This window comes from Schistocerca americana, chromosome X, assembly GCF_021461395.2.
Source record: "Schistocerca americana isolate TAMUIC-IGC-003095 chromosome X, iqSchAmer2.1, whole genome shotgun sequence".
NCBI lineage: Eukaryota > Metazoa > Arthropoda > Insecta > Orthoptera > Acrididae > Schistocerca > Schistocerca americana.
Window position 1 is genome coordinate 1002317786 of NC_060130.1, and position 25973 is coordinate 1002343758.

General features: G+C 37.9%; 1 protein-coding gene across 1 annotated transcript in view; it reads left to right on the plus strand.

The window, feature by feature from the left end:
* The window catches only part of LOC124555382 (probable chitinase 2), a 324834-nt gene extending 299067 nt beyond the window's left edge, over positions 1 to 25767 (plus strand). Inside the window, exon 8 of the mRNA XM_047129277.1 lies at positions 25131 to 25767. Within this exon, the coding sequence (XP_046985233.1) occupies positions 25131 to 25376 (246 nt within the window). The 3' untranslated portion in view covers positions 25377 to 25767. The remainder of the gene's footprint in view (positions 1 to 25130) is intronic.
* The last annotated feature ends 206 nt before the right edge of the window (positions 25768 to 25973 follow it).

A 25973-nucleotide genomic window follows, 5' to 3' on the forward strand; every position in this document is an offset into this window, starting at 1 on the left:
GTCATATCCAATCTTTGACATCACAATGCTGATGATTATGATGTGCACAAAACACAGTTATTATCTGAAACATGACTGCACTGTACTTCTTTGACAAACACAAACAACTACATACATACATACATTAATCTTGTTCCCTAAATCATGAATAAGACATTTTGTAATGATGTGGACTGTGTCACTTTAAAATAAGTTTTCTTTACACATTTTTTTTTTTTTACTACTTCATATGTAAGAATTCATCTGTTGAGTAGAAGGAGTTGTCATTCAGAAATTCTTTTAAATGTTGGTTGGCTATCTGTCAGTCTTTTAATACTATTTGGCAAATGACTAAAGATTTTTGTGGTCGCATAATTCATCCCTTTCTGTGCCAAAGTAAGATTTAATCCAGAATAGTGAATATCATCCTTTCTTCTAGTGTTGTAGCTATGAACTTCACTGTTATTTTTGAATTGGAATTGGTAATTAATGACAAATTTCATAAGTGAATATATATACTGCAAAGGTAATATGAATATCCCAAGTTCCTAAAAAATGTCTACAAGGTGATCTCGGGTGGGCGCCAGCTACTATTCTGATTACACGCTTTTGTGCAATGAATACTTTCTCTCTTAATGACAAATTGCCCCAAAATATGATGCCATATGAAAGCAGTGAATGAAAATAGTCAAAGTAAGCTAATTTATGGATATGTTTATCACCAAAATTTGCAATAACCCTAATAGCATAAGTAGCTGAACCTAACCATTTCAGCAGATCATCCATGTGTTTTTTTCTAATTCAATTTCTCATCAGTGCACACACCCAGAAATTTTGAGTATTCTGCCTTAGGAACAGACTTCTGTTCATAGTCTATATTTATCAATAGTGTTATGCCATTTACTGTACAGAATGGTATAAACTGTGTTTTCTCGAAATTTAGTGAGAATCCATTTGCAGAGAACCACTTATTAATTTTCTGAAAGACATTATTTGCAATTTCCTCAGCTGATTCTTGCTTGTTGGGTGTGATTACTATACTTGTATCATCAGCAAAAAGAACTAGATTTGCATCTTCATGAATACAGAGTGGCAAACCGTTCATATTTTTTAAGAACAATAAGGGACCCAAGACTGAACCCTGTGGGACATTGTTCTTCCCCAGTTAGAGGACTCTGCTGGTTTTTGCAGACTATCTGTACTGTTAATTTCAACCTTCTGAATTCTTTGAGTTAAGTATGAATTAAACCATTTGTGCACCGTCCCACTCGTACCACAATACTTAAGCTTATCTAGAAGAATTTCATGATTCACACAATCAAAAGCCTTTGAGAGATCACAGAATATACCAATGGGTAATGTTTGGTTATTCAATGCATTTAATATTTGATCAGTGAAAGCATATATAGCATTTTCTGTTGAAAAGCCTTTCTGAAAACCAAATTCACATTTTCTTAGTACTTCATTTTTACCAATATGTAATGCTACTCTTGAATACATTCCTTTTTCAAGAATTCTTGATAAAGCTGTCAGAAGTGAGATTGGACGGTAGTTGTTAGCATCAGATCTATTGCCTTTTTTATGCAATGGTTTAACAATAGCATATTTGAGTCTGTCTGGAAAAATGCCCTGTTTCGATGAGCTACTACATATGTGGCTGAGAATCCTACTTATTTGTTGGGAACAAGCTTTTAGTACTCTTTTGGAAATACCATCAATTCCATGTGAGCTTTTACTTTTTAGTGAATTTATTATTTTCCTAATTTCAGTAGGAGAGGTGGGATGAATTTCAATTTTACCAAATTGCGTAGGTACTGCCTCTTCCATATACTGCCTTGCATTTTCTAATGAATAGCTGGATTCTATTTTCTCTACAACACTTAAAAAATGATTGTTAAAACTGTTTTCTACTTCTCACTTTTTGTTAACAAACTTTTCATTGTGTTTGATAGAAATACGATCTTTCTGTACTCTCAGTTGCCCTGTTTCCCTTTTAACAATATTCCAAATTGCTTTAATTTTGTTATCAGATGTGCTAATCTCAGACATAATGCACATACTTCTAGACTTTTTAATAACTTTTCTTAATACAGCGCAGTAGTTTTTATAATGTTTCACTGTTTCAGGATCATTACTCCTCCTAGCTATAAGATACATTTCCCTTTTCTGTTTACAAGATATTTTTATCCCTTTAGTAAGCCATGGCTTTTAAATGATTTCTTACAATTATATTTCACTGTTTTCTTGGGGAAACTGTTTTCAAATATACTCACAAAGGTATCATGAAATGGGTTAAGTTTTAAATTGGCATCATGTCCCCTGTACACCTCATCCCAGTCTAACTGTCGCAAGCTTCCCCTAAAATTTTTAATTGTTAAATAATTATTTGAACACGCTATTTTGGAGGATTCTATGGAGCTATATCATATACTGTAACTAGCTGTGCATCAAGATCAGACAGACCATTCCTAACAGGAAAAGTTTTTATTTGATTAAATTTATCTTGGTCTATGAAAACATTATCTATCAGTGTGCTGCTTTCCTGTACCATCCGAGAAGGAAAATCAATAACTGATGCCAAATTGAAAGAACCAAGGAATACTTTAAGGTCAAGCTTTCTATCGAACTCTTTCAGCAAATCTACACTGAAATCCCCACAATCAATAATTTGCTTTCCTCTGTCTGAGAGATAAGACTACAAAGAATCCAATTTTTTCAAAAATAGTTGAAAATTTCCCAATGGGGACCTGTACACGGCTACTATTATAAAAGTGCCATTCTTTAGTTTAAGCTCACATGCACATCAATGTAAGTTGATTAGACACTGATCTTCCTACATTCCTAAATTAAGCTTAGTGAATTGCACTGCCTTTTTTAGCCCCAATACTAGACTTAGGTAGAAAAGTAACAATTTGTAATGAAAAATACATTCTGATACATTTCTAATGTTACAATGAAAAATTATATATTCATAAAAACTTAAGTGTAACAATATGTTTTGCAGTGAAAAGGAAAACGCCTGGCACAGTTTGATTTTTTACATACTTTGATTTTTTTATACAGGGTTTTATAAAATATGAAGTGTTACAATTAGTTCAAAAACACTCTAATTTTCTGTTAAATTATAATTATTTCAGTTGCTAACATACACTCATATTCTCACTAAAGAGTTACAGCTCTTAGTACAGCCAGTTACTCTGAACTTTTATGCTACACATAACTAAAAAGTCATTATCTTTCTATGTAGACTTTCTAGAACTTTCTAAACAATAATTCATACAAGAAATAAGGCTGTTACATCACACACACACACACACACACACACACACACACACACACACACACAGGAAGATAGAGAGACAGGGGGGGGGGGGGGGGGGAGATTTTCATGCATGCAATTTATGCATGGGATTTTGCCAGAAAAAGAAGGAAGTATTTTTATGTATCAGAATGGTGTTGACACTGACTGAACTGCATCAACACAGATCTTGACTTGTTACAGGCATCCCTGTGAAGAGCAGCTGTTTGCATTATTTTTTACACACAATCCTAGTTGTTTCATGGGACACAAAAATATGGTATAGATGTAAATGTTCTGACAGTTTCTTCTTTTTCTTGTGCCTTTGTCCTGCATCTACATAGGGATGGCATTCTTATGTTTACTAGGATCATGCTGATGTTACAGTTAAGTGACTCTTGTAAATGATGTGATGGCCAGCTATGATTTTACAGTTACATGTTTTCCAAATGTGGAGACTCCACACTGCTATGTCCAAATATAAACTTAGTAACATCATCTCAGTCAAGTGATACAGTAATCAATGATAACAGTTTGAAACAGTGATAGTATAATGAAAAGGACAGTGCACATTATAATGTTGTCAATCAAGCCACATCAGTGAAAGAATCAGCTCATGACCCAATCACTGTACAAACCCAGATGTTAAATGATAGTTAATAGACAAATATTTTCATGGATAGAATGAGATTTTCACTCTGCAGCAGAGTGTGCACTGATATGGAACTTCCTGGCAGATTAAAACTGTGTGCCGGACTGAGACTCGGTCCGGCACACAGTTTTAATCTGGCAGGAAGTTTCATTTTCGTGGATAGTTGCACATAGCTGTTACTTTGGTGGGAGCACATTTAACATAGGTGTTTCTAGTAAGCTTTCAAACTGCAGGTTACACTCATGAGAGATTAATGCAGAGAAGATATGACAGTGCATGACTCACACAGACTTTGTAACATTATTACAGATACTCACAGAGATGTTCTCCATGTACTAGCGCTCCTGGACCTGACCATTTTGCATGGTGTCTGACTGTATAAAGACTGGCATATGAACAAATTGTTATTTCAGAAACAACAGAATCATGTAAAAAAAATAGCTAGGTTAAATTTTACTAATCTGTGTGGACTGCATGCTAATCCAGTAATGTGGTTTATGAAATATGTTGCAAGTAGGAAATTAGAAAAAGTTACAGAACCATCTTAGATATCCACAATGGGGATTTATGAGTATAGCTGTCATTTTAAAAAGAAACATTTTATGTTATCATACATTATGCAGCATCTGAGAAACTTTATTAATATTACCATGGCAACAAAAATGTAATAGCAAATTTGATAATGTAACAAGCAGGGAGGCAAAATCTACAATGTAAGTTAGTTAGTAGATAGTTAACTTCATGTTCCATGGATCATTTTGTATGATAAATAATAATGATGTGGAATGAGTCATTTTACATTAACATCACAAATTAACTTCTAAATGTGGCTACATGCTGAACATTTATAAGATTTATAGTTTATTTTTTAAATATACATATGTGAGTTAGTAATTCCTATGCACCATGTTTTACACATTACTATAACAGAAATCCTCTGTTGGAATAGAAGGAGTTGCCAAAGAGAAACTTTGTCAGTTTGTTTTCAAAATTTCACTTTGCTCTTTATTTTATATCACTGAGTAAGTGATCAAAAAAATTTATTGCAGCATTGTGCACTCCTTTTTGTGGTAAAGATGAACTTACTGTAGAATAATTATTGTCATTTTTCCTTCTAGTGTTGTAATTATGTACATCATTGTTCCTTTTCAGCTGTAGTGGTAGTTTTTGTAGTGTACAACTACTACAGGATCTCTACTTGATCTTGCCAACAGATACATTTCCCTTTTCATTTCACAAAATACTTTAGTCCCTCTAGTGACCCATTTTTTTTTTTTTACATGGCTGTTTAATGTCCTTTCTAATTAGCTTATTTGAACAGCTATTTTCAAATGATGATATGAATTTATCATAAAATAGATTAAATTTTATGTTAACATTTGATTCATTGTAAACATAAACTATTCTTAAAAACATTTGTCCTGGAGTCATCAATTATTCTAAATGATTTCCACTGTGGAGTATCTGTACTTCAAGGCACTGTGTTATTTATCCTAATTAACTGAGTGTCATTATCAGAGAGAGCATTTGTTACTAGGTAAACAGTTACTTTCTTGCATTGAGCTTCACCAATGAAAACATTATCAGTTAGAGTCCTATGATGGTCTGGAACTTCATATTTAATTTTTTCACAAGTTAATCAGTTTTATGAAAACTGGAATACACTACTGAAGAGTTGGAATGCCAGTCCTTCTAATGGTGTATGTTAATTTATTTAAATGTGTGAATTAGCTCATTATTTTCAATTAACTACATACACTACAAGAATCAGCACATTAAAAGTACTAACCTGAATAATAAATGTAACTGAAATTTAGCCTGGACAACATTTCTATATAGTTATGTAAACACTACATACACTGGTGTCCAAAATTAAAGTAACAAACTGAAATTTTGCAAGGTTGCATATATTTTGCCACAAAACAATATAATCAGATGACAGTAAAGTAGAAGCAATATAAAGAATACAGAATGTAAACAAATGCAACATGCATAAGAGCAGACAAAAATATTCTTCATTTATTCCAACCTAATGGATTTACACACACATTCCAACAACTGGTTGTGCTGAGTATGGGGTGTGACCACCTCTGGCAGCAATACAGGCCTGACAGATGATGGGGCATACTGTGAATGATGTCATCAATCTCATGTTGAGGCAAAATTGCCCATTCTTCTTGCAGCACTGCTCGAAAGTCTTGGAGAATGATTGGTGGATACTGACGTGGTGCAACCCATGTCCCTAGTGCATCCCTGATGTGCTCTATGGGTTTCAAATTGAGAGAACAAACAGGCCACAACATGCATGCAATATCTTCTGTCTCCAGGAAAGCATCAACCACCCGTGCTCTATGAAGTTGAGCATTATTGTCCAGCAATACAAAGTCTGGAACCACAGCACCTCACAAAAACTGCACATGAGGTCCAAAGATCTCACCATGATACCTGACAAGAGTTAAACCGTACTGATTTAACTGTACAGTTTCATGAAGAGTTGTTCAAGTGGTCAACATAACCCCTGCCCATGTCATTAGGTATCATCCTTGATATCAGTCTCTTTCGACAATAATGGGTGTCAAAATCATGTTCCACATTCCCTCCAGATGCAAATCGATTGAGAATCACTGCCCAGATCAAATTGGGACTCATCTGCGGAAATAACACAGGCCCACTGTTTGACCATCCAGATGGCATGTTGACGGTTCTACTCTAGATGTTCCTTTCTGTGAAAACATGTCAGAGGTAGACATACAGCAGTTCTCTAACAATAAATGCCATTCTCCCAAATCCTTCTGTATGCCACTTGCCATGATACATATCCGCTGGATGCTGCTAGGTCAGATGCCAGTTGGCATGCAGTACTAAGGTGGTACCGTTGTGCCCTTACAGCTAAATAGCGGTTCTCTCTTTCTGATGTTACATGTGATCAGCCCCGCCCTGGTCTTCGTGACACAGTTTTGATCTCTATAAACTGTTGCCACATCCAAAAAACAATAGAACAGTTCACATTAAGCCATCGGGCCACATCAGTTTGTGACTGTTCTGCTTCAGTTCTACCCATGGCCCTCCACCACAAAGCGCTTGGTAGGCACCTTCTCTGTGCTGTATTGCACCATCTGTGACAGTGTACACAGTGATTGTGGATGTGGAACTACCTAGCAAACAATATCCCATTTGACAGATGCCCTGATGTCATTGCTGGTGTGGTTGCCCATTGACTGGAATGCCATCTTCCTTGCAGGACACGATTATATGAACATCTGTTGACAGTTTGTATGATATATCAAGTATTAGACTCAGTATGGTGAAATAATGGTTTGTTGCTTTAATTTTGGACACCAGCATATAAATTATGTAGGTTACTGTATCCAGGGGTATAATGGTCAAAGAGAAAAATTTAGTTGTCATCAGGAGCTGAACTCACAGCAGATGGAGTTATTCCAACTTGCTATCTCTCTCACTAAATGCTGGAATAAAATTATTTATCACATCCATAAATACTCAGACAAGTGAAACAGTTTGTTGATGACCTTCAGAATGATTCTTAATTTTAAATGTCAGCATATTATTCTCTGTAACCCTAAAGCATACAGGGTGCGTGAAACCTTTTGGGTCAAATTTAAACAGATGGTAGTGAATCCACAACTAGTTATATTGTGATAGGGAACCAATGGTTCGAAATGCATATTTATGGTGTTATGGATGTAGACCACAGAAGAAGTTAGCTCATAGTAATTTTTCAAAGTGACAACCTTCATTCTGAGTGCATCACCATACTGGCACATTAACTTGTGCTTCTTGCACACCACTATTCCTGGTGTCAATTGTCTATTGCATCAAACAGTTTGTGATACATCCATGGTGAGGTATGTTCCTGTTTACAGTGCATGATATGTAGTCAGAGACAGAATGTTACTCATCACAAGAGTTGGAAGACGTGCATTTAATGTACAGTATCTCTGTGGTACCAACGTACCTGCCAGGTTAGCTGAGAATGCTAATGCACTGTTTCCTGGACTCAGGTAGGCGCACTGGCCCCGGATCGAATCTGCCTGGAGGAATAACGACAAGGGCCGGTGTGCCGGCCAGCCTGGATGTGGTTTTTAGGCGGTTTTCCACATCCCCCTAGGTGAATACTGGGCTGGTCCCCATGTCCTGCCTCAGTTACATGACTCGCTGACATCTGTACACGTGCGCGCTAGTCCACGGATTAAACTAGGTGCAGACAGCTGTGGTGCATTATTTCCGTCCCGGGGGGGGGGGGGGGGGGGTGGCAGCAGGAAGGTCATCCAGCCACCCCTTAACATTAAACTTGCCAAATCTGTACCTAAACATGCCGACCATGCAAACCGCAGGCTAAAGGCACTAGCAAAAGAAAGAAAGAAAGAGTCTCTGTGGTACCAACTTACTAGAGATGGACTCATTCATGTCCCAGAGAACTGGCCAAGGTTCCTGCCAAAGATATGTCCAAACTTCAGACTTCGAGGAGATGGTGTTGAATCATGTGGCCAATCACCCAGCATTAAGCAGCAATCAACTTGCCCATGAAATGCACACTTTGGTTATATAAATATGTATTTCCAACCAGTGGTGCCCTATACAAATATTATCTGTTGTGGGCCCACTATCAGCTGCTTTAGTTTGACCCAAATAGTTTGTGACACCCTGCAGTTCCATGGTCTGCAATCACCATTTGTTAGCTCCAGCTCAACTGGAGTGAGGATTTGTGTCAGGTGAATTGGTTGAGTGGATAAAAGCAGCGTGGACTTTGGTGTAGCATAGAGTCAGGATGGCTAACGGTTCAGAAGTATCCTCAGCAGTCACACAGAATAGGAATGTAACCCTGGAAAGCTCATCCTCTGCACAGGCAGTGGTAGCTGCATGCAGCCCACAGTGATGTGGAAAAGTGGACTGGAAGATGTAGGTAGAACAGAGGAAGAGGGAGACTGCAGAGCGGAGAGTGTGAGTGTAAGATGAGTGAAGTTAGTCATAGGGAAAGGGTGGAGACTGATGTGGGACAGGGTCTATCAAAGATTGAGGTCAGGAGGATTATGGGATTGAGAGACATGTTGAAACACCGGCTGGTGTTAGTGAAAAGGATCCAGTTGTCACATTTTATAAACCAGTCACTGAAATTGAGCATGTTATGCTCAGTAGCACATCTCAGTACTGGTCAGTTGACTCTGCTTTTGGCTACAGTTTGACAGTGACCATTCGTTTGGGTAGACTACTCATGCTCACATAAAATGTTGTACAGAAGTTACAGAAAAGCTGATATAATTGATTTTACAGGTGACCATGTCTCTGATAGTATAGGATATGGCATCAGGATACCACTTTGGGAGAGATGGGAAGGACATTGAGTGGTTTGTTTCTCATTTATGGGCTCAATAAAAAGTGGTTGAAACTCTGGCAAAAGATACAGTTATGTTGTTCCAGTCTAAGGTGATACTGGATACAAAGGGGTGCTCCTTTGCAGATGATTCATTGAAGTGGTCAAACAGTTAATGTCATTTGCAAATGTGGCACAGGAAATCTGTTTGCAGCTTAGGTTTCAGAGGGTAATACCTGCATGTGAAGGTCTTTGAGCTTCAGCATCATACTAGACAAGGACTTGCTTATTACTGAAGATGCACTGTCCATGGGTTGCCATTGGTCCACACTGATCTCATCTCCAGAACTCCACCAAAATCTCCAATCCCTATCCAAATCATCAGCCCCATCCCAGAACTGACCTCCCAGATTCATCTACCTCCACACCTTTTACACACTCCACACGGTGACCTTGCACAGGCTTTCCAAAATCCACAAACATAACCACCCTGTAGTTGGTTACTGTGTGCCCATGGAAAGAATCTCAAACCATTAACACAGCCTAGCTTCCCAAATGAAAGACAAAAACCACTTGTTTCACTATTTTTCTCCCATCCATACGTAATTACCACCTGGATCCCCAATCATCACTGTAGATGCTGACCCCCTATATTTCAACATCTCCCACACCTTTTGCCTTACTGTTATTGCACACCATCTCTCCCAACATCCTACCAGTTCCAAACCCACCACCTCATTCCTTTTACACCTGAGAAATTACATCATTATGCATGACTACTACTCCCACAGCATGGCCATTGGCACCAACATTCCATCTTCCTATGCCGAGCTGTTTATAGGCCATCTAGAGGACTCATTCTCAGCCACATAATTCCCAAACTTGGTTCAGGTTCATTTATAACATTTTCTGATCTCTATCCTCATTCCTCCACAGCCATGATACCTTCTCTCCCACCTGCTTCACCTCATCCTCCTTAGTCCAGTGTGCCAACTTCGATGGCTCCATATAAACCTCTATCCATATGAAACCCACTTATCATTTTAATAGCTGCCATCTCTTTCCCAGTGAAAAAGTCTCTCCTATATGGTTTGGACGTGTAAGTTGAATGTCTTATTGGGCCTTCACAGAGGTATTAGAGACAAAACCTAGGGCACAAACAGATTTCCCATACACAATCCCAATCCTGCAACCATTCACATGAACCAGTTGCAAAGTAGCATCCTCTCATCACCTTAGCCATATCACTCACCAAGGTTTCAACTACTTATCATTGCACCTGCAAATGAGGAACATTCTAGCCACATTCCTTCCCATCCCTCCTAAAGAGGTAATTTGATACCCATCCAATGTATGGAATATCCTAGTCCATCCTTGTGCCATATGTACTCCAAGTCCCTTCTCAAATTGATCAATACTCTTGGAACAGACCCAGATGCAGGACTATTCCAGTGCAAACTCCTAGCAAATCCTGCTGCAGTCCTGTCACAGGCATAGCCTGTCATAACAGAGGCAGGTCCACCAGTGATATCAGTTATATCATGTATATGCAGCATAAGCAAATTAGGTCCAAAAGGGCAATTGACCACCCAGTGGGGGAACACATTGCTCAGTACTACACGCTAGATTTCAATGGCTGCTTCATAACTCATGGCGTGGATCCTCCCCCAACGTCAATTTCTCTGAAATGTGTAGATGTCAACTGTCATTGCAACACATGATTCAATCACGTAATCCTCCTGGCATCCATCTCTGCTAGCCCTGTCCCCCATCTAACACTGCCCAGTGATTCTAATTTGACTCATCCTAAATTTATACATTCCTTGACTCTGAACCCAAGGCATTGGATAGTTGCGGATGTTGCAGTGCACATGTGTGGTCCTCCACTGTCCTGATGAAGGATAGGATGTCCACATGTGGATCAACTATTCGAATTCATAACTTGATTACAGCATTCTTTTTCTCACACACTAACATAGTTACGTTGCACATGGCCATGTTACATCCTACAGTTCAGAGCCATCTAGTGGCACAGAGCTGCAAGGTTCACAGGAGAGCTTCTGTAAAGTTTGGAAGGTAGGAGACGAGATACTGGCAGAAATAAAGCTGTGAGGACAGGGCGTGAGTCGTGCTTGGGTAGCTCAGTTGGTAGCGAACTTCACGGCAAAGGCAAAGGTCCCGAGTTCGAGTCTCGGTCCGGCACACAGTTTTAATCTGCCAGGAAGTTTCATATCAGCGCACACTCCGCTGCAGAGTGAAAATCTCATTCTGGAAACATCCCCCAGGCTGTGGCTAAGCCATATCTCTGCAATATCCTTTCTTTCAGGAGTGCTAGTTCTGCAAGGTTTGCAGGAGAGCTTCTGTAAAGTTTGGAAGGTAGGAGACAAGGTACTGGCAGAAGTAAAGCTGTGAGGACGGGGCGTGAGTCGTGCTTGGGCAGCTCAGTTGGTAGAGCACTTGCCCACGAAAGGCAAAGGTCCCGAGTTCGAGTCTCGGTCCGGCACATAGTTTTAATCTGCCAGGAAGTTTCAGATGCAGAATGTTAATAACATAATAGCCTTAAGAGTTTTCACATAAAAAATTTGGAGGCATTACTGTTCAGCACACCCTCATACATTCACAAGTATGCAGGTGGTGCTAAACTTTTTTTTAATATTTTGACTAGGATCCAAATAAAATAAATGGTGCTGATTTTATATTAGCTGTTTCTTCCACTGCATCTTGATTCAACAGCAAAATAATAAATGAAAAGCACTGTAACTCATATGTTCTGCAAGATTCATTAATTTTTTGAACAGGTTCTTGGCTTACAGTGCCATCATCAGTCTTTAAAGTCTGCTGACCAGCCAGCCTGGTTAAATTATTGCTGTATAACATAAGCAATATAGTGCTTTTCATTTATTACTGATTTTATTACCTCAGTGTCAAGTTTGCTTTCTTAGGGGGGATTGCCTACTTCTCAATCCTATCCTACACATCTGTGAAGTTTACCAATGTAAATTCCTCCTCAATGTTGCTTTCTGAAGTAGGTGATTTTTATCATTTTTTACCTATTTCAGAAACAAATTTGTGGTAATAACCTTAACATCTGTTATTTGATCCTGAGAGTTTTAAAACTTTCCAGTCTCTTTCTACCCATTAATTTTCGAAAAAAACTGGTCTATTTCTACTCTCTGTTTCCTATTTTTCCCCCAGGATTAGTTCTTTGTTTAAGTAATAAGTTTTTTAGGTCCTCTTCATCTGGTGATTTTGTTGTTAACGATTCAGCATGACTTCATAGGTGATTCATGCACCATTTTCTTAACTTCTTCATACATAATATTTGCTGACGCTTCTTGTATATTTGCTAGTTTTAAGATTAGCCTGACTATGATTCAGGAATTTTATGTGTTGTCACCCAAGCATTTTAGATATTACTTGACATTAAGGCTTGTAGTTTGCCCATTTATGACATAATTTATAACTGATTTTAGTTGCCTAATAGGTTATGCTCATGTTTATTTGTATACTGATTGATGTTTTTACCACCTGTTTGTTATTTTTAAAACTTTATTTCCCTTGTAGAACTCAAGTCTTTTACCATTGTCATTTAAGCTGTCCTCTTCTAAGGTCCAACAACTGAGTCATTTATTTTTTATGTAGTACATGAATTTGGGTCTCCAGTACTACAAATACTATCCTGTAAGCTATTTTTTCTAGTAATGTCATCAACTCATTATAAAATAATTGATTTTTTGCAGCATTTCAGCATTGTAATTTGGAATAAACACAACTAAAATGACTAAAGGACAGATTTTTATAACCATTTATAACTCTCTTTCTATTGGGATGAATGTTTTGCATGTTGTAATTCAGCCTGAAGCACACAAATCTTTCCTGCTGTTTTGTAATTTTCCAGTCTTTCTTATGGAATGTTAACTTCCATAGAAGAGCCTCACAGAGCATGTCATACTACAACACTGCAATTTGCCATTGAAACAACACTCTACAGTTTTTACGTAACAGTTTAACTTGTGAACAGCAACATTCATACTTTTCACACACACAGGTGACTGGTTTTATAAAATTTCAGTAGGTAAATACAATTATATATAAAATTATGCAATGTGCTAATGTTTATCATGCATAATACTAGGCCTAGAAATCCATCAGTTTGCACAAGAAAAAATACAAACCTTTCACTGTTTTACATTGTAGCACCTCCAGTAAAGCAGCTACACTTCATTGTATCTACAACAGCAAAAGTGCCTAAAAGTAACTTCTGATCTGTATTTATTTAAATATCATGACAAATGAGAACCACATCATGTGATATATGCAGTGCTACAAAACAAAGAACATCACCTTTGTCAGCTTCACCATTTTAAGTATGTTACGTATCCTAAATATGTTTTTAAAATTCTACATTGCTCTATGGGTAAATTGGTAATACTTTCAACATAAACAGACATGAATGAATTTTCACTCTGAAGCACAGTGTGTGCTGATACAAGACTTCCTAACAGATTAAAACTGTGTGCCAGACCGAGACTCAACCTCCTGTGTCACAGGAGAGCTTCTGTAAAGTTTGGAAGGTAGGAAATGAGGTACTGGTGTAAGTAAAGCTCTGGGGATAAATTGTGAGTCATGCTTTGGTAGTTCAGTCGGTAGAGCACTTGCCTGCGAAAGGAAAAGGTCCCCCCATCGGAAGTTGGGGTCCTCCCTCGGGCATGGGTGTGTGTGTTTTCCTAAGTATAAGGTAGTTTAAGTTAGATTAAGTAGTGTGTAAGTCTAGGGGCTGATGACCTCAGCAGTTTGGTCCCATAGGAACTTACCACCACCAAAGGAAAAGGTCCCAAGTTTGAGTCTTGGTCTGGTACACAGTTTTAACCTGCCAGGAAGTGTCATAAACAAACATGTTCTTAAGTTGTTGAAAAGTTATACTCACCGATAGTGATCTAGACACCACTCCAAAACTACTTTTATGCAGCTTGTCTGAGAGCAACATTTAGTTTTGTGAAGTGTATGCAACTAAAAACTATACTCCAGTAATTATGTGTATGTGAAATACTGTGCAAATATAAGACTGAGTCCAGTGTGTAGGTCAGATAGTCAATATATACTGTTTTTGATTTCATCAAACCATTAATTAATTGTTTTACCTGGTAAGTTTAGAATCTTCAAGCCCTCCTCTTACACTTCATCATGCATTCTTTTGGAAATTTTTGCTACAGATGGCAGTGCATCGTTTACGGGAACTAATGCTTAAGTAATATTTTATGTGTACAAATAATAATAATGGAAAAATTTATAAATAATGTATTAGTCAACTGGGAATGCTAACAGAAAGGTATAACCAGAGTATGGAAAGAATCAAACCTGGAATATAAAGAATATGAAAGAGTGGGGAAATGTCAGCAGAAGAGCTAGTGGGTGAAAAAAAATAAAAACAGAAGGAAAAAAAGAGAAGGATGAGAAAACCTGCAAGAGATTCTGATAACAGAACAGAAATAAGATAGCTGGCATATATCATGTGAGAAGCTATTACAACAGCAAAAGCTTCAGCTATATTGTGGTTTTGAATCAGGAGATGGATAAATACACCGAGTGGCTGAAAGTAATGAGGATGCCCTGGATTTGATGTCGGTCTTCAGCTGCTGATGCATTTGTCTCCATACAGTCCTGGTGAAATGAGTTTCTAACATGCCACATTGAAATCAGTGGTGATCTTACTCACAGTAGGCTGTTGATTGTCCCATGTGGCTCTGTAGAGGCAGTGAGATGTCATCTATTAGTTGTCATGTGCAACAGTTTATGGGATCAAAAAATTATCTCTGTGATACTGAAAATTCACCCTAGATGCTGTTGGTAACCCAAATTCTTGTAAAATCTCCTATATGCTATCAGTCATGTGTCATGTACCAGTAATCTCCAGACATTCAAAGTCAATTAACTCATGACATGCTGCCATGTTCACTACACACCTGTGTGTAACAAACTGCTTATATGTCAAGTCTAGACTAGTCTATAGTTGAACCATATGCTGCACTTACCTGCAACATCCAGGCATCATACACAGCACATCTTTAAATGGGAAAACTCTTCCCATGACTTTTGACCTCATTTTTTATTTAGAAATGTATAGGTTCAGCTAAGATGCAGGACATATCAGATCTTGCCTTACAGTCAGGGTCATACCGAGAGAGTGACAAGATGGCAAGATAAGGTCACCACCAAGAGCACATGTAATAACTATCTGGGGGGACTTTAAGAATTAATCAGGATGGGGCATGATTTCTTCTGCCTCTCATGTTTCAATATTATACACATGAGAAGAAGCCTTGCCATTGGCCTGTAATAGTAGACACACACAGCTGCCACAGAGCCACTTTTATAGTGTCATATCATCCAAGTACCGCCATCAAGAAATGGCTGCTACTAAACAGACCGCTATCACTGACATGGTTTGTGTGGCATCAAAGTGCCTCAAATGGAAGCTCTGTATCTCATACTGAAAAATGTGCAGCTTATTTTTGAGCCAAGTACAGCCCAGATAGTGATACAACAGAACTAGTAAACAAAATAGTTGTCATTAAGTCACATATGATAGAGCTGATGAAGAGCACTTAAATGGCTTCCCATTTGGATATTTTGAGGTTTTTCAAAGTCAGGATTAACCCTCTATTGCATGTTGTTGCCATCTGACAATAAACCATAAATTTATGTATAATGTTAAGGAAACCACTCATATATGAATGATGTTGCTGTCTGGCAACAAGCATTATGTTGCCATATGACAAAAAGCCAAGGAACTTAATAAATCAAAATTTCTATGTTCAACCTGTCTTATAGTATTTTGTGTGTCAGACCCTACAACCACTTTTTTTTTTTTTTTTTTTTTTTTTTTTTTTTTTTTTTTTTTTTTTTTTTTTTTTTTTTTTTTTTTGCTGAAATTGGTTTCATTAAAAAAGAGTCATGCAATATATGGCTAATAGATGCTTATCTGAACACTGAATTAGCTTTGAGGATATTTGTGACAGTACCAGTGACTGCAGTTTCGGCAAATTAAAGGTGGTGAAACACTACTTACGATCAAGCAAGGATGAAAACAGCCTGTAAAATATAGCTGTCTTGCTGAAGAAACACAACACAGCTACTAACTTGGCTTCAGTGACATAATCAGGGCATTTGCTTTGTTCAGAGTGAGGAAATTCAAAGTAAAATTGAAATGAAAACACAATTCCAGGAAAGTAATATATGGGGAACCAATAAAATCTGTTCTTTATTATAGATCACTCATAGATTTTGTGTCATTTTCAATTTTTTACAAAGTTTATACAAGTTTAAATGCAAACATTTCACGTTAGGCGCTGTTGTGACTGTTATTGATACAGAATAAAGCAACAAGTTTATTGTTTCTAGTCACTCTTTACTTGTATCCATAATGCATTTCAAAGGTTTAAACTTTCACCATCAGGTGGATTTGTCTGTGTTAATATGACGTGTGTTGTGTTACAACTTGTGGGGTAACCTGTGGCACTGTCTGAAACAAAACACTATTTCAGAACATGGCTCTGTGGACATCTTTGACTAAAAACTAAATATAAATGAAAATATGAAAATAAAACAACTAAAGTAGAATAGCTCCAGTGGAACTAGGTGCAAAAAACATAGGAGAGTGATTTCCTCTTTTGTGGAATTCAATTTCTTTACGCAGTACAATTTTGCTAGGAATTGATCTTGTTGTTAGCTGACACAAGGAAGTTCAGTGGTTCTCCATAAATAGCTGGAAGCTGCATTGGCTGTGGTTGACAGGCTCCTGGCTACTGCCCAAAGCTGTGGCAACATCAGCTGGTGATAAGATCTGCAACACCTTTGGTGCCACTGGGATCTCCTGGTGACCTGGTTGATGCTGCGTCTCCTGATACACAGCATCAGAATGGGCTGTACTCACTCAAGTGTGATTGGCGGACAGTGTGGGTTTTAGCATCACTGGGCAGAAGGCAAAAGAGGGAACGGCCCATACAGCAGGCTCCTTGTTCCTAAGTAACAGGTATGAGGTGCTAACCTGAAATGATAATACTTCTGAACCAGCATGGGATGCCTCTCCTGTTGGGCCAGTAGCTGATTTTCTTGCCCAGTCTGGACAAATGCTGAAGGCAGCTATGCTAGTTATTGGGAGCTCCATCACTATGCAGGTAATGGAAACCTTCAGGGAAATAACATGAAGGGTGGTAAATAATGCCAGTGTGCACTCGGTGTGTGGCGTATTTATTGCAGTAAAGAACTCAATAATATCTAGTGACATTATCTCGGATTCCAAATGTAAATGAATTTGGATGAAGTTAAACATCAAAGGTTAGCAAAAATGGTAATCAGATACTTTTATAGACCACCTGAGTTGAAAGCTGTAGTGGTAGAGTGCTTCAGAGAGAACTTGCAGAATATCATTATTGATTTTTCTGATCTTGTTGTTGCAATGTGGGGGTGACTTCAACTCACCAGTTATAGACTGGGAGAGTTGTGGTATCAAAACCGATGCCAGAGACAAGGATTCATGTGACATGATTCTGAATGCCGTGTCTGAAAATTACTTCAAGATGCCATAAGTGAAGCAGTCATCCATGTTCAACATTTGCTTGTGCTTATTTAAGATGTTTCAGTTAAGTGAAAATCCCACCAATTGTGAAGTAAACTCAGATTAGTAAAGTTTATGAATAAAATTAAATGGTAAGAAACTGGGTTAGAATGTTGGAAGAGAGGCTGTACTAAGGTTCATGACACAGTTTGACATAGGCATCTATCAGCCATCATCGAAGACTTGGTGCAGATATTGATGCAAAATTTAAGAATACACGTGCTTTATAAGTTCATCATTACCTAATGAGTTTCCTCAAGTTGAAATACGGACTCGACAATGATAATGATGTCAAAATGAGACAATTCAATGAGAATGGAATTCTCAGGCCGGTTATTCACTATGATCAATGCCTTAATACTGGGGGAAATGACAATGAAAATGAGGTTAAGCTACAGAATTTCATTTAATAACCAAACTAATTTTTAAAATGCTGTTGAGTTTTATCACAGGAGGTACTGAATTAAACTGATGAAAGGAGAAAATATCAAAAAGGCAGCACATGAAGCAGGCAAAATGGAAGACAGGCGTCTAAAAAATTTGATTGACAGAAAGTGCAAAATGGCTAAGGGGGAATGGCTAGAGAAGATACAGAAGAATAGAAGCATGTATAAGTAGGGGAAAGACAGATACTTCCTGTAGGAAAATTAGAGAGACCTTTGGAGAAAAGAGAAGCACCTGTATGAACATCAGTAGCTCGGATGGAAACCAGTACTAAGCAAATAAGGAAGAGATGAAAGGTGAAAGGAATATACAGAGGAACTCTACAAGGGAAATGAACTTAACATTAATATAATATAGTTCTGGGTGGAGATTTTAATTTGCCGGATATAGACTGGCAAACTCAAACATTCATAATGGGTGGCAGGGACAAAGAATCCAGTGAAATTTTTTTAAGTGCTTTATCTGAAAACTACCTTGAGCAGTTAAGCAGAGAGCCGATTCATGGCGATAACATTAATATGTTCACCTTCTGGTGACAAACAGACCCGAACTATTTGAAACAGTTAACGCAGAACAGGGAATCAGCGATCATAAAGCGGTTACTGCATCGATGATTTCAGCCGTGAATAGAAATACAGGGTGATTCAAAAAGAATACCACAACTTTAGGAATTTAAAACTCTGCAACGACAAAAGGCAGAGCTAAGCATTATCTGTCGGCGCATTAAGGGAGCTATAAAGTTTCATTTAGTTGTACATTTGTTCGCTTGAGGCGCTGTTGACTAGGCGTCAGCGTCAGTTGATGCTAAGATGGCGACCGCTCAACAGAAAGCTTTTTGTGTTATTGAGTACGGCAGAAGTGAATCAACGACAGTTGTTCAGCGTGCATTTTGAACGAAGTATGGTGTTAAACCTCCTGATAGGTGGTGTATTAAACGTTGGTATAAACAGTTTACAGAGAATGGGTGTTTGTGCAAAGGGAAAAGTTCTGGACGGCCGAGAACGAGTGATGAAAATGTAGCACGCATCCAGCAAGCATTTGTTCGCAGCCCAGGAAAATCGACTCGCAGAGCTAGCAGAGAGCTGCAAATTCCACAATCAACTGTATGGAGAGTCCTACGAAAAAGGTTAGTTATGAAACCTGAACATCAACTACCCGAGGCGATGGATCGGCCGCCAGGCAGCCCGTGACAGAGCACTTCATCACTGGCCTCCAAGAAGCCCTGATCTTACCCCCTGCGATTTTTTCTTATGGGGGTATGTTAAGAATATGGTGTTTCGGCCACCTCTCCCAGCCACCATTGATGATTTGAAACGAGAAATAACAGCAGCTATCCAAACTGTTACGCCTGATATGCTACAGAGAGTGTGGAACGAGTTGGAGTATCGGGTTGATATTGCTCGAGTGTCTGGAGGGGGCCATATTAAACATCTCTGAACTTGTTTTCGAGTGAAAAAAAAACCTTTTTAAATACTCTTTGTAATGATGTATAACAGAAGGTTATATTATGTTTCTTTCACTAAATACACATTTTTAAAGTTGTGGTATTCTTTTTGAATCACCCCGTATAAAAAAAGGTAGGAAGATTTTTCTCTTTAGCAAAAGTGAGAAAAAGCAGATTTCAGAGTATCTGACGGCTCAACATAAAAGTTTTGTCTCAAGTACAGATAGTGTTGAGGACCAGTGGACGAAGTTCAAAACCATCGTACAATATACGTTAGATGAGTATGTGCCAAGCAAGATCATAAGAGATGGAAAAGAGCCACCATCGTACAACAACCGAGTTAGAAAACTGCTGCGGAAGCAAAGGGAACTTCACAGCAAACATAAACATAGCCAAAGCCTTGCAGACAAACAAAAATTACATGAAGCGAAATGTAGTGTGAGGAGGGCTATGCGAGAGGCGTTCAATGAATTCGAAAGTAAAGTTATATGTAATGACTTGGCAGAAAATGCTAAGAAATTTTGGTCTTATGTCAAAGCGGTAGGTGAATCAAAACAAAATGTCCAAACACTCTGTGACCAAAATGGTACTGAAACAGAGGATGACAGACTAAAGGCCGAAATACTAAATGTCTTTTTCCAAAGCTGTTTCACAGAGGAAGACTGCATTGTAGTTCCTTCTCTAGATTGTCGCACAGATGACAAAATGGTAGATATTGAAATAGACAACAGAGGGATAGAGAAACAATTAAAATCGCTCAAAAGAGGAAAGGCCGCTGGACCTGATGGGCTACCTGATCGATTTTACACAGAGTACGCGAAGGAACTTGCCCCCCTTCTTGCAGCGGTGTACCATAGGTCTCTAGAAGAGCATAGCGTTCCATAGCATTGGTAAAGGGCACAGGTCATCCCCGTTTTCTAGAAGGGACGCCGAACAAATGTGCAGAACTATAGACCTATATCTCTAACGTTGATCAGTTGTAGAATTTTGGAACACATATTATGTTCGAGTATAATGACTTTTCTGGAGACTAGAAATCTACTCTGTAGGAATCAGCATGGGTTTCGAAAAAGACGATCGTGTGGAATCCAGCTCGCGCTATTCGTCCACGAGACTCAGAGGGCCATAGACATGGGTTCTCAGGTAGATGCCGTGTTTCTTGACTTCTGCAAGGCGTTCGATACAGTTCCCCACAGTCGTTTAATGAACAAAGTAAGAGCATATGGACTATCAGACCAATTGTGTGATTGGATTGAAGAGTTCCTAGATAACAGAATGCAGCATGTCATTCTCAATGGAGAGAAGTCTTCCGAAAATTGTACTGAAATGCAGGAGGATCTGCAGCGAATTGACGCGTGGTGCAGGGAATGGCAATTGAATCTCAATGTAGACAAGTGTAATGTGCTGTGAATACAAAGAAAGAAAGATCCCTTATCATTTAGCTACAATATAGCAGGTCAGCAACTGGAAGCAGTTAATTCCATAAATTATCTGGGAGTACGCATTAGTAGTGATTTAAAATGGAATGATCATATAAAGTTGATTGTCAGTAAAGCAGATGCCAGACTGAGATTCATTGGAAGAATGCTAAGGAAATGCAATCCGAAAACAAAAGAAGTAGGTTACAGTACGCTTGTTCGCCCACTGCTTGAATACTGCTCAGCAGTGTTGGATCCATGCCAGATAGGGGTGATAGAAGAGATAGAGAGGTTCCAACAGAGAGCAGCGCTCTTCGTTACAGGATCATTTAGTAATCATGAAAGTGTTACGGAGATGATAGATAAACTCCAGTGGAAGACTGCAGGAGAGACGCTCAGTAGCTCGGTACAGGCTTTTGTTGAAGTTTCGAGAACATACCTTCACCGAGGAGTCAAGCAGTATATTGCTCCCTCCTACATATATCTTGTGAAGAGACCATGAGGATAAAATCAGGAAGATCAGAGCCCACACAGAGGCATACCGACAATCCTTCTTTCCATGAACAATATGAGACTGGAATGGAAGGGAGAACCAATAGAGGTATTCAAGGTACCCTCCGCCACACACCATCAGTGGCTTGCGGAGTATGGATGTAGATGTAGATGTACAGATTATACTCACATATGTTAATCGTAATTAGTTCAAATATGAAAATACAAATTTAAGTAGGCAGATGACAAAACAAGAGGGGAAGTAAAAATATTCCAGCTTGTTTCATCACAGAAAGAGAAACAGAGAGGAAAAGAGAGAGATAGTATGCAGGGGGAGGGGTGTAAAAATTGTAGAGCAAGACTAAGAGATGAATACAGTAAGCAGACTCAAATGGATAGGTTGCAGCAGCAACTCAGAGGTGAAGACCTTTCCACTATTTATGAAATGGGACAAGCATGTGAGAACTGTGGTAGGGAAGATGAATGGTTGACTTCAGTTTACTGGGAGAATTGTAGGAAAGAGTGGTTCACCTGTAAAGGAGACCACATATAGGATGTTGTTGCAACATATTCTTGTGTACTGTGTGAGTGTTTGGGATCTGTACCAGGTTGGACTGAAGGAAGACATCAAAGCAGTTCATATGCAGGCTGCTCGATTTGTTACCAGTAGTTTCAGACAACATGTAAGCATTATGGAGATGCTTTGGGAACTCAAATGGGAATCCCTGGAGGGAAAGAAACGTTATTTTTAAGAAAAACTGTTGAGAAAATTTAGAAAACCAGCATTTGAAGCTGACTGTCAAATGGTTCTACTGCTGCCAACATACATCGTGTGTAAGAACCATGAACATACAAGAAAGTATGGCTCATATGGAGGCTTATAGACAGTAATTTTTCCCTCGTTCTATTTACGGGCAGAATAAGGAAGGAAATGACTAAGTAGTGGTACAGGGTACCCTCTACCACACACCGTGTGGTGGCTTGCAGATTATTTCTGTAGATGTAAATATAGAATTATATTATAGATGTGATCTATACACCAAAACATAATATTGCTAATAAATGAAATATGAAATATAAACTTCTTTAATTAAATAAATATTACTCTTTATTATTTGACAATTCTGACCATTGTGTGGAATTGTGTTTTATTCACCTCATGATATACATTCGCAATCCATTTGGCTTGCATACTGGAGACATGTCAAAAATTTATAATAAAGTTACAATGATTTTTACACTAATAAATAGCAGCACTATTAAATAATAACACTATAGAGATATTTGTTAGAATACGTAATACATTGTATCCAGCTCAAATTTCCAGTTTGTCCTGCATAAATTCATCCACTGAGTTATAACATTTCAGTGTCAGAGCCTCATATAGCTTTCTTTTAAATGGACCTAAATTCATCTACATTAACGTTTTCCCTTTTAATTTATTACAAAATTTCATTTGCATGTATTGAGGTCACTGGGCATACAGTCTTAGGCGTTGGGTGGGGAGCATAAAATTTTCTTTGTTTCTAGTATTGTGTGAATGTACAAAATAGTTTCCATCAATAATTCATGTCTGATGTACAAAAATATAATAATCACATATATGTTTAGGAATGGCAGAGTTAACATTTTAAGTTTTCTAAATAATGGATGACACGGGTCTATGTGATTTCCAGTGCACATATTTTGAATGATTTTTTCTGTATTTTTAGTATCCATACTTATGTTTGTTCAGTTACCCCAAAAAGGGATACCATATGTAATAATGGACTCAAAGTAGCTTGTTTATGCTACTTTTCATGTGTCCATGTCAGTTGCAGTTGATTATATTTGCATTGCACATGCAAAGATGCTCAGTTTCTTTGATAGGTATTCAATTTGTTCCTGCCTGATCAAACTTTTATCTATATTTAAACCTAAGAATATGACTGAGTGAACTTCTTCTATATCTTGGCTATTGTGAACAATCTTAATCTGCTCAAATTTTGACTGTTCGGTTTTGAATTGCAATATGTGAGTCGTAGATATACTTAGATTCAACCCACTTAGCTGAAACCAAGTTTCTAAGGTACTGAGGGTACTGGTCACCTATTTGGGAATTTTTTCCGAATCCTGATGTTCAAGTAAGGCAGAAGTATCATCCAGTTATAAAAGTAATATGTGCCATTTAAAGTGATGTTAACTATTTGTTTTCTGTTTGATAAGTAGGGTTTAAGCCATTGTAGGGCACTGGCGCTAATGCCATACTTTTCAAGTTTGTAAACAACCAATGTGTGGTTTAAAGAGTCAAATGTCTTTGTGAGGTTGCAGAAAATTCCTGCACCTTATTTCCTTTGTCTAATGATGTACTTATTTACTCAATGAAACTGTTGACTGTATCTATGGTGTTTTTACCCTGCTGAAAATGAAATTGATTGTTTAGAATAACAGAATATTTTGCAATGAAGTTTTGGGTTTGGGTGAGAGTAAGTTTTAGATATGACTGGAAGAGTTGAGATAGGATGACAATTTCCCATAATCTCTCTTGATCCCTTCTTGAAGAGTGGTTTGACTTCAGCACATTTCAGTACCTCTGGGAAACATCCCTCTTCAAAACATTGATTTGTTATTTGATCTAGTGGGTTTGCAGTTTTATTGTGTACCGCTTTGGTTACTTTAGTGGATAGTCCATCCCAACCTGCACATTTTTTGTTTCTTAATGTTAGAATAGCATTTTCTACATCTTCCACAGAAACTTTTAAACATTTTGTGAAGTTTTCACCCAGATCAAAGGGATTTACTTTATTGTGATAATCTGTTACATCTACATCAGACTTTGCTACATCTATAAAGAATTAATTAATGTACTGTGGTATCTGAGCTGGACTTACAGTAGTATTTCCTTCAATATCAATTTCTGAAATTTTGTGATTACAGGCATTTATTACACCTAACTCAGATTTAATGACTTAGTACACAGCCTTTGTCTTATTTTTATGATTTAAAATTAACCTGTTATTTGCCAGTTGTTTTGCGCCCTTCACAACTCTTTTAAATATGGTTTTATAGAGTCTAACATATTCAATGAAATCAATACCTTTATTGTGTTTTAATTCTCTGTGCAGTTGCCTTTTCCTTACACTAGAAATTTTCATGCCATGACTCCACTTTAATTTGTCATTTTATTGCTGCAGAGTCTAGATGGAAATGTTTCATTAAAGACACCAAGAAAACTGTTTTGGAATTTCTCAAAGTTTTCATCACTTGAGTTACAATGATCAATAGGCCATTTTTTCTCATTTAGCTTCTTACTAAATATTAGCAAGTTTTCTTTGCTAAGGTTCCTGTTCATGTGGGTTCTCATACATGAAATGTTCGTGTCTGTCTGTGGCAGCTCAGTGAAGTAAATGCTACTGTGCCTCCTTCACCTGTTCATAACTGCCATACAAAGTGCAATACAATTTCTTGATTACAGGTAAATCTGGCCATGAAGCTTGAACTGGGTGGTATCATGGTGTGGCCTTTAGATACAGATGATTTCCGTGGCGAGTGTTCTGAAGGCATCTATCCTCTAATGCACACAATAAACAAAGCAATTGTGCAGTCATCACAGCAAAAGAGTGACTCATCGGGTATGAAGGCAGCTGATTCTACAGCAGCTGCTTCTTGCGGATGTGCATCATTGATTTTCCTAAGTTTTCTGTATTTATTCCGACTATAAGATAATTTTTGATAGTTATACTTCTTCTATGCATTAAAATGCAGTGCTGAGCCACATGCATATGATCAGAAGATATAATGCTCAGACTTTCAACTTACACAGCATCTGTGAAATTAATTAAGAACCTTTTTCTGAGTGCGACTATTTTCTCTGTAAACATTCCAGTGTCACTCTGAATTTACTTGTCCTACATTAAGTTTAGAAATTTTGCATTTTTGTACATTCACTATGGAGCTCTTATGTTTGTAATTTTTGAAGTAATTATCTTACAAAAGGATATTCATGTTATATTACACAACTTCTTTTCGTAAATGTAGGATCATTATTTTACTGTGAACACTTGATGTGTGGATGTAATATTTGAAACTTAAGTACAGGATCTTAAAACAGATTTAGTGGTTGATTTTGAGATATGAATTGTTGCCTTTCTACATGTGATTATACCATATTTAGAAGTTGAATACAGTCTCCTTCTGCCAGATCTACTTTTCTAATGACAGTACACAGTAACGGTCCAGGTAAGAGGTAACTGAAGCTGAGGGGGAGGTATGAATTAGTAGTCAAAGGCTGACATGAATAAGGGCAGAAAATGATAGA